This window comes from Cololabis saira, chromosome 16 (genome assembly GCF_033807715.1).
Source record: "Cololabis saira isolate AMF1-May2022 chromosome 16, fColSai1.1, whole genome shotgun sequence".
Classification (NCBI taxonomy): domain Eukaryota; kingdom Metazoa; phylum Chordata; class Actinopteri; order Beloniformes; family Belonidae; genus Cololabis; species Cololabis saira.
The window spans coordinates 16847003-16861782 of NC_084602.1; the positions used below are offsets into that span (position 1 = coordinate 16847003).

Below are 14780 nucleotides of genomic sequence, written 5' to 3' on the forward strand. Positions count from 1 at the left end.
CTCTGTTTAAATGATTTTTTTTTCTTTGCCAAATTGAGTATTTTAGTTGAACATGTACAGCCTGCCACTTGCTACAAATGTACAAATGTTTGTGTTTTTGTGCTCCATACCATGTGATCATGGTCGTGAGTTAAAATAAATGATTGATTGATTGATAAAAACTTGTGTAGGTAGATCCTGACTTTTCTTCATTATTTTTTTTAAGGAATATTCACCTAAAATGATAAGAAATACGTTGTTGTTTTACTCTCGTAATCCCTTGTCTGTTACTTTTATTTACACCACTTTTCACTCCAGCAAATAATGTTGGATAATACAGATACAAATGTTGGCTGGGAGGAAGCTTGGCTAAACTCACGTCATTAACTTTCATAATACGTTTTCAGGTCCTCTCCATTGTTACACCACACCAAACATTGTGATTATTAAGCAATAAAGGCACTATATCATGAAAGTGACCAGTTCCTGTTAGTTGGCTAAAAACAAGAAGAAAAAAGCTAGTTCCTCAGCCTGCAATGAAAGAGTGAAATGAATAGCTCTCTAGGAGTATTTAAATAAAAACTAAACATTATAATCTTCATTATTTATTGTTCGTCTGCAAGACAATATTAATCATACCCAGACGGATTCGATTAACTATTGTCTCATTGTCTACAACTATCAGCATAATGTAGATTGTTTAATTGTACAGGGGTTGTAATTCCTGTGTGTGATAAACACAATTTCTGCAATGGATATTTTTCAGCAGTGAGGGGAAAAAAGAAAAACACTTACTTTGACTCACTTAAAATCTTAAATCACACAATGGGAGCTAAATATAAAGATTCAGAAGGTTTAATTATCCCGCCCCAGGGAAATACACTCCTTATGTCAGCTCACCAAGAAAGAAAACACACTAGAGAAAAAGAAATATAAAATAAAATAAAATATATAAGATATGGAAAAAACATGTTATGAAAAATGTGTAAATGCCAGCTTTAAGCTACAAAGATAAAAAAAGAAATTAATGAAATGTAACTGTAACTTAATTTGGAATACTTGTACTTAGTATTGTGGAAATCCAGCTGAATAAGAAAATTTAATTTGAATTTCAACAAAAGTCACTAGTCACCCCATAAAGTGAAGTGTAGAATAAGCAAAGCTACTTCACTGACTGGTGAAAATTGCTGATGTGAGCGATATGACGTACTAGCTGCTCGTATATTTGTGGAATCCCCCTCTTATGTGTTGATCTATAAAGTAGAAGTAATCGTTGACCTTTAGTTAAAGGTATTGCAATCTAATAATTGATTTCCAAAGCTTTAGTGTTAGTTGAAATCAAAATACCTAGACAAGACAAGTAAAACTGAGCAAATAAACTGAGTCATGCTGCCACCTTGTGGTCAAATGTTGATACTGTAACTTCATAAGAGCTTCTGGAACAGGTGGAAAAGCGTTTACTAATAATGTCAAAAAATGTTTCTATTAAAACTTTAAAAATAAATCACAGATCTTCTGAGTGAAAGATCAAACATATTCAAGAATAAAGAATCAAATGCCTGGATTCAAGCCTTTGAGGAGAGTCATCACCGATATATTCCGTTTGATTCTCATTTTTCCAGACTGTTTCCTCAATCCATAGGAGAAGAAGAGCAAAGAAGAAAAACTTTTGTTTTATTTATTTATCACAAATGTATAAAATCAATAAACAAACAATCTTTTAATATGTTCTCTTATTTGTTTTTTGTTTTGCTTTTGTTTTTTTGAAGATGTTGTTCTTCGGTAGACCTGCTTGTAAAATGCTTCTTTCAGTTGAGTGAATGATAAATAACTATAAGACATAAAAATTAATCAATAAAATAATCAATAGATCGAAATATGAATTAAAATTATATTTTCTTTGTTGTGGTGCAGTTTCCAGTGAAATGTGAGCTCTTCAAAAGTGATCAATAATCTATTCCTCTATTCCTCTATTCCTCTATGTATTTGATTTATTGACAGTTCTTTAATTCACTTGCTTGTGAAAGCTTTCATTAGTTTAATGAGTAATAAGCATCGATACCCTCACTTGACTTATCTGATGCTCGGTTTGAACTTCAGCAAGTAATCCTAATCATGTACATTCTTCCTAACTTCCAGATTGAAGCAACACCATGAGTAGCAGATTTGAGGTTGGCTCCAAAAGCCAGTCCATTTCCATGACCCCATGTTAAAATATTCAACTTTAAAACAGAAATAAACACATTTACAGCCTTTTTCAAGGATAAAATGTGGTCTCTATAGTTACATATCACATCCATGACAACTTGATGCATTGAGTTACTGCCATGTGTTTGGCTGATTAGCTTTTTGTGTTAAAAAGCAATTAAACAGTTGTACCAGAAAAAGTAGCTGATGAATATATTAAACATTTATTGTAATTCTATCCAGTGGCGCCACCAGGGGGTGGCCAGGGGTGGCCACGGCTCCCTCTACAAATTTGCTGGCCGCCCCACTGGCCGCCCCACTGGCCACCCCACTTGTCTCATTAAAAAAAACAAAAAAAAAACACTTGCCAGTCACATAGATTCTATGTGACTGGGCCAAATGGGCCAAATGCACAGCCAGCCAGGCCCAGGAAGCCACTCTTGATCTGCCATCACTCACAGTAGTACTATTAATCTATGCACATTAGACCATTAGTAACATTACATGTAAAACAATAAACCTAAGTATTTCTGAGCCTGTATATTACAACAGTATAATAAACTCCTGTAATGATGGCTTTTAGTTTTGTTGTCCACCCCAAGAATTTAAGTGGCCCCATCTGGCCCCCCCTAGGAAACATTTGTGGAGGCGCCCCTGATTCTATCTTATATTTTCTTCAGCATTTTTTTAATTTGATGCTATTAAGATATGTATATTATTGTGAACAAAAAATATTTCAAAATGTAGAATACACAATCTTTTCAAAACACCCAATAGATTTTTTTTAAATTGTAAGATATAATACAAATTAAGCAGAGGTGTCAAGTAACAAAGTACAAATACTTCGTTACCTACTAACCCTCATCAATAAGATGCAGATCAGAAGGCTATGAGCAACTCTTTTCTATTTATTTATGGACTTTTTTTTCCAGATATTTTCACCCTAGTTTTATACTTATTCTTTTTAGTAGAAAAGTAGAAATTTTGGTTATCTATACTTCACTGGAGTAATTATTTTTCAGACGACTTTTTACTTTTACTCCTTACATTTTCACGCAATTATCTGTACTTTTTACTCCTTACATTTTAAAAACAGCCTCGTTACTCTATTTCATTTCGCCCTTTAAAAAAAAACTATGAATTTGGTTGTGGTTGTTTCAGATGTTCTTGTCCAGTTTTGTTCTTACATCCGTTCCCTCAGATTCCTGCAACTAAACTTGGATGTACATTCCAATAAAGGTTAGGATAAATGATAACATGCCTCTGAAGTTTGAATTTTTTGCACCATTACAATACTTATAGGCAACAAGTCATCATATCTCCTGCTCTCTGAAACACATGTTAATGCTCAATAGTACACATATATGGTTCTTTAATATATTTGCATTATACTAAGATGCATTCATTTTCTATGGCTTTTGTCCTTAATGCCTTTTTTCCCCCTTACATTACTTTTACTTTTATACTTAAGTAGTTTTGAAACCAGTACTTTTATACTTTTACTCGAGTAAAAAACCTGAGTTGATACTTCAACTTCTACAGGAGTATTTTTAAACTCTAGTATCTATACTTCTACCTGAGTAATGAATGTGAACACTTTTAACATCTGCTGGATATAATACAAATTAAGACAAACAAGTCAATATCCTTAAATCTGCCGTGATGTGGCTCGGAATCGTCCAATCAGATGCGAGCTTGTGTCCTGACAGCCAATCAGCGTGTCGTGTGACCGCTACACTGCGGAAGCTGCTCTCCTGTCCGTCACTGTCACTTTGACGGTGTCCCAGACAGTCAGCCCCACTCCGCTCCCCGGCACACACTGACCTCCGCTGCTCACATGGCTGCCTTACTAGCCCTTGGAGTCCTGTCCAGACGGGCGGCCCGGCGGTACGCCCTGGTGTCAGGTAGGACTGAGGGAGAGTGTCGGTGCAGTGTCAGGCTACGGTCGTAGTTAGTCGTAGTTAGACCAACTATAGCCCCAAAACTACCACACGGTGGGTTTGGTATTGCAACAGTCTCAGTTAAAACCACATTCCCCATCGGGTATTTGTTGTTAACTTTGTTTTTACGTAGAGTTAACCGATACGCCCCCTGGCTACGTGTGCTAACTAGCTCCATGCTAAGGAATCAGTGAAGTCAAGGCTGATTTATGGTCCCGCGTTACACCGACGCAGAGACTACGCCGTACCCTACGGCGTAGCTCTGCGTCGATTCAACGCGGAACCATAATTCAGGCTTTAGCGGGGATGTGATGCAGATAAAACCCGATGAGTAATACGCGTAAAGTTCCGATTCTAACTCGAAAGGCTGAATTATGTGTTTGGACTGGTAAATAGGGGATTGTTTAAAAGTCCTCTGCCATTCCTGTGGCATTGTGATGGCTGTCAGGAGAATGTAGGTGAAGGGTCATTTTCCAGAGCAGCACAGCCGAGGTCAGGCAGTCACGTGACAACTCCTATACACCTGATATGTTTAATTGTTCATGTCAAGAGAACGTTTGCAAACGTTTCATATAAAGTTTTTAACCTTTTACGAATAATTCAGCTTAACAATGAGAAGCAGGTTGAGTTCACTGTAGCCTGTATCATATAAAACTGTAATAATGTGCCTTTCTCTCTTTCTTTTTTTCCCCCTTCTCAGAGCATAGTTTCCGCTGCTTGTCAGTAGCTCCTGCCTTGATGGGTAAAGTCAAATTCCCCACATATAGTATATGAGAGATGTGTATATATAGAAAAAAAAATGGGTGACACCGTCCCATTGACATGATTTCACTCTTCTTTCTCTATTTTTAGCCCGGACACATGTGAACTATGAAGTCAAGGGCGATGTTGGCGTTGTTCGAATTAATGACCCAAACTCCAAGGTGTGAGGCCATTGCAAAGCAAATCAAAACTGCACTCTTCTGGGCCATGCAAAAGAAATGTAAGCTGAACTGTACTGCCTCCCTCCAGGTGAACACGCTGTCAGTGCAAATGCAACAAGAAATGACGGAGGTGATGAATGAGGTGTTGAACAACGAGGACATTAAAAGTGCCGTCCTCATCTCCACAAAACCGGGGTGCTTCATTGCAGGGGCTGATATTAAGTAAGCAAAACTTCCATGAGACTTGAGTGAAATTCAGCTCTCTCTGTTGTTTTTAAAGTGTCATTAACCATTTACTATTATGTTACTGACTTGGGTATGTGCAAGTGTGAAATGGTTTGTGATGTTTTGAAAGTTGTAAAGTCTAATCAAAACACTCTCCATCTGAAACAGTATGATTGCAGCTTGCGGGAGTGTGGAAGAAGTTACTAAACTTTCTCAGGCGGGGCAGAAGATATTTGAGCAGATTGAAAAGTCTCCAAAGCCTGTTGTTGCAGCCATCAATGGTTCTTGCTTAGGAGGGGGGTTGGAGGTAAATCAAATACTTTTTCTGAAACAAACTGATATGGATAATTCATTCTTCTGTAACATGTTTAATTTTTTTCATTTTACTTTTTTGTCTTTTAGTTTGCCATTTCCTGTCAGTACAGAGTTGCTACCAAGAGCAAAAAGACAGTTCTCGGTACTCCTGAAGTAATGCTGGGTCTTTTACCTGGAGCTGGTGGTACGCAGAGACTCCCCAAAATGGTTTGTGTTGAAATTATATGCCCTAAAATTGTTCCAAATGTGATTCCTTGGTTGCTTTATTTCACTTTTTATAAGTGAAATATGGTTTTATTATATGGTTTAAGAAGTCATTGTGCAACTTTGGGATCTTAAAAAATAATAATAATAATAATAATATCACATTTTCTATCATGTTTACTTTTGAACCCTGTTCTTCAAAGGGACTTCTCCACCTTAGAGATGGTATAAAAATGACATTAGTGCACAGTGTCCAAATCTAATGTTATGGCTCATCTGAAACATAAGTTTATGATCTCAAAAATCTAAAAACAAGGGATCTTTTTTTTTTTCATTTAAAAAAAAACTAAAACTTCCTGTTGTTTGTCCTTCTTTGTCAGCATCAAATGCAGTTATAAGTAATAACATTTAGTTATTCAACTATACTGTGATCTCGTTAACAAGACCATCAAATAAGATGGGTTTCCATAGGGGGAGGGGTAATGATAGAAGGCTAAAATTGTATTAATTCATTGTATATTAGCAGTTTTCTTTGTCGTCAATAGTGAAATATCAGGCTAAGATCCACTGACCCGCACTAATAGAAAAGCACTTATTTTTCATCAGCTCTGTTTTGAGTTAGTGATTCTGTCTTCATCGTGGTTAATGTGGTGCACAATGAAGGCCAAATTAATCTTTATCAAGGCTGGCCATTGCACACCGTCATTCAACCTGTGGTGGTTGTTTATTGTGGGTCATGTTTAGCTGTACACATTTTAAAATTAGTCAATTTATTTTAATCTTTTGATGCAAGTAAAGATATGCAGCTCTATTTCAATGTTTGCTGTGCTATAAAACATATTTATTTTTTATTTTTCCCCTAGCTGAGTAAAATGTGATGCATCATGGGGGATTTACACTGCAATATTTCGGATTCTTGAACTTTTTATTAGTCAGTTGTTTTATTACTAGCTGATTAGTTTTTCAAGTATTAAAAGCGTGCTGCAGATACACTTCTTTAAAAAGTAAAATAATAAAAAAATACTAAGACTATTACATTGTTCAGTTGATTACTTGGATTATAAAAGATTTTTATAATAATAATTATTAATAAAAAAAAGTGTCTCCCCATGCTTGTGGGGTTGTGAAAGGAAGAGCATCCGGCGTACAAGTGGGCCAAAACTGACGTGCGGATTATGATCCCCTGTGGCAACGCCTCCAAAGGGGATTTAGTTGATCATTATTTTAAAAAGTCAACAACAGCATTGATCAGTTTGCATTTGTCTGTTTGTCACACCTGCAGGTTGGTCTCCCCAATGCGTTTGACATGATGCTGACAGGAAGAAACATCAGAGCCGATAAAGCCAAGAAGATGGGGCTTGTTGACCAACTCGTAGACCCACTAGGTGAAACGTTAACTTGAGCTACACATGTAACACCATTTCACTGCTTTTAATAATTCTTTACGGTATTACTGGTTTAGTTGTTTATTAAATATCATGTTCTGGGTCTCTGGAAAGCGCCTGGAAACGACTTGTGTTGTAATAGATGCTATATAAATAAAAATGTAATTGAATTAATTAATTAATGTAATATTTCAGGACCTGGGCTAAAGAGTCCAGAGGAAAGGACAATGGAGTACTTGGAGGAGGTGGCTGTTGAATATGCCAGAGGGATCGTCAACAAGAAGATTTCTCTTCGAAAACAGAAAAACATGACACAGAGTAAGTCGTATTGCCTTAACGTGGCAGGTTATTTACTCTTCTTTTCTCCATTATGGCTCAAATCTATTTCCCACCTCCACAGAAATTACAGACTATGTGATGAGCTTTCCGTTTGTGCGGAATCAAATTTACAAAACGGTGCACGATAAAGTTATGAAGCAGAGCAAAGGACTTTATCCAGCACCCCTGAAAATCATCGACGTAAGTGAAGACCCCGTCTTCCCATAGCTTACAACTTTAATGAGCTGATAGATGTGACTCTTTGTTTTTGTTAATCTTTTTTTTTGTTTCTCTCCCTTCAGTGTGTGAAAACTGGAGTTGAACAAGGGTCTGATGCTGGATACTTGGCAGAGTCTCAGGTATAGCTGGTTTGCTTCCATCATTGGGACAGTTGGGGATCAATGCTGGAAAACTGAACAAACTTTCTGACTTTTATTTAATTTTTTTTTAATCACAGAATTTCGGTCAGTTGGCAAAAACCACCGAATCGGCAGCCCTGATCGGTCTATACCATGGCCAAGTTGCGTGCAAGAAGAATCGCTTCGGAACTCCTGCGAGAGAAGTGAAGTGAGTAATGATTGTACCCTCCTCGGCATGCATTTCCTCACTGATCAGTCAGATCCTTCTGGGTGAAGACAGCGCTGCGTCTGATTTGATCCATGGGTGACTTGTCTGTCTTTGCTGTTTACAGAACTGTTGCCATCTTGGGAGCAGGTCTGATGGGAGCAGGAGTCGCCCAGGTGACCGTAGACAAAGGTTTTCATACCGTCCTCAAGGACACCACTGTGGATGGGCTGGCCAGAGGAGAGCAGCAGGTTTTCAAAGGGTGGGTGGATTTTCCCATCGGATGGTATCCTGGGAGCCAACACAAAGCAGCCTCCAACTTTGAGACCACCTGATATTTGAGAGTACCTGTTCACGTTGTTACTTTGACTTTTATTTTGATCTAGGCTTAACGACAAGACCAAAAAGAAGAACATCACATCCTTTCAGAGAGATTCCATACTATCCAACCTGACGGGGCAGGTGGATTACAAGGGCTTTGAGAAGGCCGACATGGTGATTGAAGCAGTGTTTGAAGACATCAACATCAAGCATAAAGTTCTGAAGGAGGTGGAGGCTGTAAGTGGGATTTCAACGTCGCTCAATTTAACTTCTTTGGTTTGTATCTATTGGATTAAATCCAGATGTGACAAATGTTTGCTTGCAGGTTGTCCCCCCTCACTGCATATTTGCCAGCAACACATCTGCCCTGCCCATCAAGGACATCGCTGCTGCCAGCAAAAGACCAGACAAGGTTTAAAACTTGGAGAATGTTGAAGTCGTGCTGCTTATTTAACCCAAACCTTCCTAATCGATGCCTCTTCTGTCTACAGGTGGTTGGAATGCACTACTTCTCCCCAGTGGACAAGATGCAGCTTCTGGAGATTATTACCACCGATAAGACTTCAAAGGAGACTACAGCCGCTGCGGTGGCCGTTGGCCTGAAGCAGGGCAAAGTCATCATTGTTGTCGGGGTGAGACTTATTGCCTCGTCTGATTCTTTCTTCCTTATGTAATAAAAATGAGCACCAGCAAGGTTGTGCAGAGTTTTAGGGTGAATATATAACGCATATTAATAACTGTAGTGCTCATTGATAGAAATATGACTCTAAACTCTTTGTAGGATGGACCTGGCTTCTATACGACGAGGTGTCTGGCTCCCATGTTGGCTGAAGCAGTACGAGTACTTCAGGTTAGTGATAAATGCTGTGTTTCTTGAATGCCGTGTGGGTTGGGCGCGATGCTCGGCGTCAGCGTCGATTCTGTTGGGATAACCGATGTATCGTTGAATACGTGCAGGAAGGGATTGACCCCAAGAAGTTGGATGCCCTTACCACCAGCTTTGGGTTCCCCGTGGGCGCAGCCACGTTGGCTGATGAAGTCGGTATCGATGTTGCGGCCCACGTGGCAGAGGACCTCGGCAAAGCTTTCGGTTCCCGCTTCGGAGGTGGAAATGTGGAGGTTTTGAAGACCATGGTGAATATGGGATTTAAAGGTACAGACACTCGTGTTTGAGGATCATGTGCCATTTCAGAGGAACTTTGTTCCTAAATTTTGATTTACATGAAAGAAATGTAGCTAGCTAATAACTTGTTTTTTAAATAAAGGGCGTAAATCAGGAAAGGGTTGCTACGTCTACCAGGCCGGAAGCAAAGCCAGAGAGGTCAACCCAGATATCGGAGATGTCCTTGAGAAGTTCAAGATGACACCAAATCCTGCTGTGTAAGTCGACGTTGGACACCTCAGATACAAGAATACAGCAACTGAGCGCCGGCTCAGAATTCATGTTTTGTTGCACTTGTGCAACAGAATTAACATCCCATAACATTCATTAGTCCTTCAGCTTTTCCTGAAGCTATTAACACTCTGTGATGAGAGCACATCTGTCTCAGCGACTTGCCAAACATTAGCAGAACAACTGAAAAATGTTGGTCTCAAGCTGAAGTGTTGGCACGAAGCTAATGTGGCTAAAGCCTCCAGGTGGATGAGATTGTGAACGTTTGTTCTCCATATGTCAATCAAACTTCACGCTGGTGTTGTCCGTGCATCTACATCCACAGAGCCATGACTTCTGCACTATGAAGGATAAAAGCTAATTCAAATACTGTTATGTCTCCAGTTACATTGCTAGTTTGTGGAGATACCGTGCTGACTGCGTCTGTGCTCTTCAACAGTTCATCGGACTCTGATGTGCAGTACAGGCTCATATCCCGGTTTGTCAACGAGGCGGTTCTGTGTTTGCAAGAGGGCATCCTGAACAACCCACTGGAAGGAGACATCGGTGCTGTGTTTGGGCTGGGATTCCCTCCCTGCCTCGGAGGTCAGTTCAACCTGCTTCGTGGGCAGCTGAGCCGCTTGTTTCGGTGTCTGTGGCGCTTCACTGGTGGAAAGAACACAACCTGAACCGTGGGCTTTGCATATGTGCTGGAGGCGACGGCAAGCGTTGGTGAACTGAAAGACAGGGTTGCTTCACCGCCAGCATCAGCCAATCAAATTGCCAGGGTCAAAGCTCACGGTACGCTTGTGCAGCGAGCACAGAGACGTTGATTGGCTGATCTGACGAGCGCTCGTCATCGAGCGCTGATGTGACGCTGGCATCTGAGCCCCAGTAACGGTTTTGGACTTTTCCATTTCTTTGTAACAGGAAAGAACAGAAGTAACAAAAAAGTATGACAGCGTCGCGGTTGAGCTTGTTACGCAAAAAGATTTTAGTCTACTGTTGTTTGCAGATTACAGCCCTGTGGAAAAAGGTGCACCCTTTTTATATTCCAAGCTTCTGAGTATCATGACGTATTTTAAAATGAGAGCAGTGCTGAAGAGTTGCACGTTGGATAAGACCTGTAGTATACGCATGCTGATAGTCAAATGTATCTGATTAATTGATCCTTAGCAACGCTCGTTTTTTTGTTTTTCCTATCTTGACCGTATCTCCTCACACATTTGAACACCGCCTTTGTCCCATATTCCTGTCATTGTTGCCTGTAACTTGTCCTGCTGGTATTTCTAACTCCACGCCCTGACTGCTTCCAGGTCCCTTCCGGTTCGTGGACACCTTTGGCGCCGACAAGCTGGTCGAGAAGATGAGGCGGTACGAAGAAGTCTACGGGAATCAGTTCACGCCGTGCCAACTCCTGCTGGATCACGCCAAGGACTCCAAGAAGAGGTTTCACAAGTAGTCGGGCTGCGAGTGGCAGTAGCTCAGAATAAAACTCCAGTCAACCACTAAAAATGTGCCTAACATTAATATCAAGTGTGAAGACAAATGTGCTGAAGATGCACTTTTGATTATGTTTATTGGGTGCACCCAAACTAAATGAATCCTCTTTGAAAAGAGGAGTCCTACTTTAATGACAGTTGTAATACCGACGTATCAGAAGTGGTTCAGCAGCAGACTCCCTTCACTTTACCCGGGTGTGCCTCATAAACAGACAACTGGCTGTAAAAGTGCATTTTCTTATGTTTTCTTTTTTACAAAAATATTCACTTGATGTATAGATTACGGGGAATGTCCAAACTAATTATTTACACATTGCATCTGTAAAGACATTGATGCAAAAGAATTATACAGTTCCAACTTAATTCTTATATACCGCTGAATGTCCAGGGGTATAGCTCATCGAATGTCTTTTTTGTTTTTTGTACATTAAAGGCTTTCTTGATCGGTATGGAGAATGATGTAAATGTGAAAGCTACAATAAAACATTTATTATCAAATCCATTCTGTGTTTTAATTTATTTTTTTGTTTAGTTTTGTTCATCTGTTGGTTTGGAGGAGAGTTTCTACCGGTTACAGATGTGGAGCTGTGCTCCACGAGTTTTATCAGAGCTAATAAAGCTAATAGATTAGATTGTCCTTTATTCCTCCCTCAATGGGGAAATTATCTTTGCAGTACCAGTACACTCAACACACGGGCAGAGAAAGGGTAAAAAAAATACAGTATATAATTACGAATATAAACAGTATATACATTGGAATGAAAATAAAAGGAGTGCAAAAAAAAAGGTAGGGTGTGTATGAGGTATAAAGATATTGCATATCTTACTGTGAGAAAGCCTGGTTGTGGAGTCTGATGGCAGCGGGGAGGAAGGACCTGCGATGCCTCTGTGACGGATCACGGGTGACGAAGCCAGTCCCTGGATACTAGTGATGACGTGTGTCAGGCTTGTTTTTGTTCACATTTGATCCGGTGTTGAAATCCTAAACAAAGCCACATGTTGTAAAGACGCCTCTCAAGTCACTATTTGGTTGTAAATTAGTATTTTGAACCTGCATTTGAGTCCACCAAGTTCCTCTACATCAGTTTCTGTCTCCATTTGGTTGGACCTTCTGTATATCTGAACAGGTTCTAACACGAAGAAGCATGAGGTTTCTCTCCCATCACCTTTGATTGTCAAAGAAGCCACATGCAGCAAAACTTTTACGGGTATTAAGCCGCTCACACAGTTCCTGTTGGCTCCTCCCCCATTTGAGCAGGCTGTGAGGCCTGCTGATCCAGACTGGAGCTCCTTCCTCACTGACCGTCTTACCAGTCGCTGGACATCTGCAAGGGACACAGAAACTCACCTGTTGATTACATCTTTCACCATCCATCCATCCATCTTCTGTGGTTTAATCAGAACAGTCTAAACAGGGATCCAAACAGCTCCCTCTCCCCAGCCACGTCTCCTAGCGACAACAAAGTCGTCATACGTTTGTTAAACTGAACTGTGAGTTTTTTTGCTTCAGATTTGCATCATTTCACACCCTAACCTCTGTTAAAATGTGTTTCTGCTTGTGTAAAAATCACCTGATCATGTTTAAATCCGTACTGGTTTCCTCTGATGACAGAAATCACACATTTCAACTGTGAAAATGTACCTGTGAAGCAACTTTCCCTGACGCTCAAAGGCAACCAATCAAGAGACTCCGAAAAGGCTGTCTTGACTTTGTTGGTCCAGGGAGGTTTTGGTCATTTGTGAGCTGTATGGGGTCACCGGGTCACCTCATAGAGCTTTATAGTGTTAGGATACCTATAACCGTGATCTCTAGCTATTGTATTTCTTCTGCTTTGGAGCATGTGAAAATCTACAAACCAAGCTGATGTTTTCTTTCTCCGTCATCATCATCTCCCATTATGAGATTGATTTTCTGATGATTGTGGCCCATCCGATGCCTTGAATGTTGTTGGCTTTAAAAACCACATCAATATTAATGTTCCCAGCACTCCACTGTCGTACACTTGTTTGCTGATTATTTTGCATACTGCCAAGTGTTTATAGAGGAGGGGAATTGACCCATCCTCTGGATGTTTATGACTCATCCAAAAGGCTCCTTGAGCTCCAACTGATTTGTGTGACAGGTTTGCAGCACAAATCCTGAATCCTGCAGGCCACAGCCTTGGCTCACGTTTAATATACGGCCGATGGCTTCTTTCACTCCTCTCTCAAACCGTCTGACTCCTCTCACTAGAATCTGCACTCGCTGTTTGTGAAGATGACTCACTTTCCTTTAAAATTGTAATGTCCTACATGCAGCAAGTTCCTTCTTTCCTAATGAAATGTATTAAAATATTAATACTATATTTTTCTAAATGCACCGTCTGAGCGTTCAGACACATGCATATTATTGTTTCTGTTTCTGCTGGTTTTGTTCTTCCCGCTTGTGCATGCCGCTTTTATTTTGCTGTTGCATGGCCACAGGCTTAGCTGTCTGCTGGTAAATAATATATACCCGCAATCTGCTCTTGTTGTTTCTACAATGTAAGCAGGGGAAATGTGCCACACATTAAACTATGAGGATCCGGTACTAGAGTGACAGAAAGAAAAACAACTTAGATGAACAGTATGATTTCACAGTGCAGAACTCATAGGTGATTCAAAATGCATTGTGAACATTGTGGCTTTCTTTTCTTTTTGGGGTGCGTCATTAGCCAAATGTAGGATGTTTATTAGAAAATGTGGTTTCTCTGCCCTTTGGCAGAAATGAGCTGGTGTCAGTTACCAACCTTATAGCTTCTGGGCTGAAACCAACATAGAAGTAAAGCTGTTTATCTGCGTCAAAAGACCAAATAGAGCGTATACATTTATATTTATAACAGAATATGTTTTATTGTACCATTAATCCTACTAACTGACCACTGTGACTGACTGTGGGTTGGCCTGGAAGGGCCAAAAATTTGAGGGGAGGGCAGGATGAGCTGCTGCTGGTCCCTTTGGGGCTCCACAAGGCCTGGTTTCAACTCACTTGTTTCGGATGACGTCTTGGTGATTTGAAACAAGGAAGTTTGAACAGAGGGCAGCACGGTGGCTAATTGATGATTCTGAATTGCCCGTAGTATAAAGTGGGTATATAGATAATGGATGGAATGGAAGTTTGAACAGATTTGATCAGAATGAATATGGAGTTGCATTAATTAACATCACGGGTGAACATGGGCAAAGCCCGGTTCTATGTCGAAGCTCAAAACCAGGAAAAAGCGGCTTCAAGAACACTCTCCGGGTGGCATCCTGGAGGATCTGTCCAGTTCTTGTCACAGTCTGTGGTTTAGCAACAAGTCAACCCATAAAGAACTTTTGTTGAACACCAGGGAACATCTGGATTGAGGAAGGACAAGTGGAACCTGTATGAAGACCTGGTTGAAATGTTCATTTTTGTATTTTTGATGTGTGGATGTGTCAACTTTAAAAAAAAAAAAAAAAAGAAAAAAAAAAGAAGAGCGGGGGTTAATATTGTGTTATATTTGGCTGCCAGAATTTATGAGTTAGAACTAGACAGGCCTCAG

At 40.1% G+C, this 14780-nt stretch overlaps 1 protein-coding gene across 1 annotated transcript; it reads left to right on the forward strand.

The window, feature by feature from the left end:
- The first annotated feature begins 3915 nt into the window (after positions 1-3915).
- hadhab (hydroxyacyl-CoA dehydrogenase trifunctional multienzyme complex subunit alpha b) lies at positions 3916-11733 on the forward strand. Its single transcript, XM_061744400.1, has 20 exons — positions 3916-4070; positions 4807-4848; positions 4959-5029; positions 5118-5251; positions 5423-5561; positions 5657-5776; positions 7056-7158; positions 7354-7476; positions 7559-7677; positions 7779-7835; positions 7934-8043; positions 8168-8302; positions 8427-8598; positions 8687-8773; positions 8853-8993; positions 9143-9211; positions 9319-9514; positions 9627-9741; positions 10194-10339; positions 11050-11733. The coding sequence occupies exons 1-20, from the start codon at positions 4004-4006 to the stop codon at positions 11193-11195; spliced, it is 2292 nt and encodes a 763-aa protein (XP_061600384.1). The 5' UTR covers positions 3916-4003; the 3' UTR covers positions 11196-11733.
- Positions 11734-14780: the final 3047 nt, after the last annotated feature.

Bases quoted from the DNA above. Each gene is read 5' to 3' on its own strand.
- hadhab (XM_061744400.1), top strand. From the start codon at position 4,004: ATGGCTGCCTTACTAGCCCTTGGAGTCCTGTCCAGACGGGCGGCCCGG. The intron at 5,777-7,055 runs GTTTGTGTTGAA...TCACACCTGCAG, and splicing joins CGCAGAGACTCCCCAAAATG to GTTGGTCTCCCCAATGCGTT. The intron at 8,044-8,167 runs GTGAGTAATGAT...TGCTGTTTACAG, and splicing joins ACTCCTGCGAGAGAAGTGAA to AACTGTTGCCATCTTGGGAG.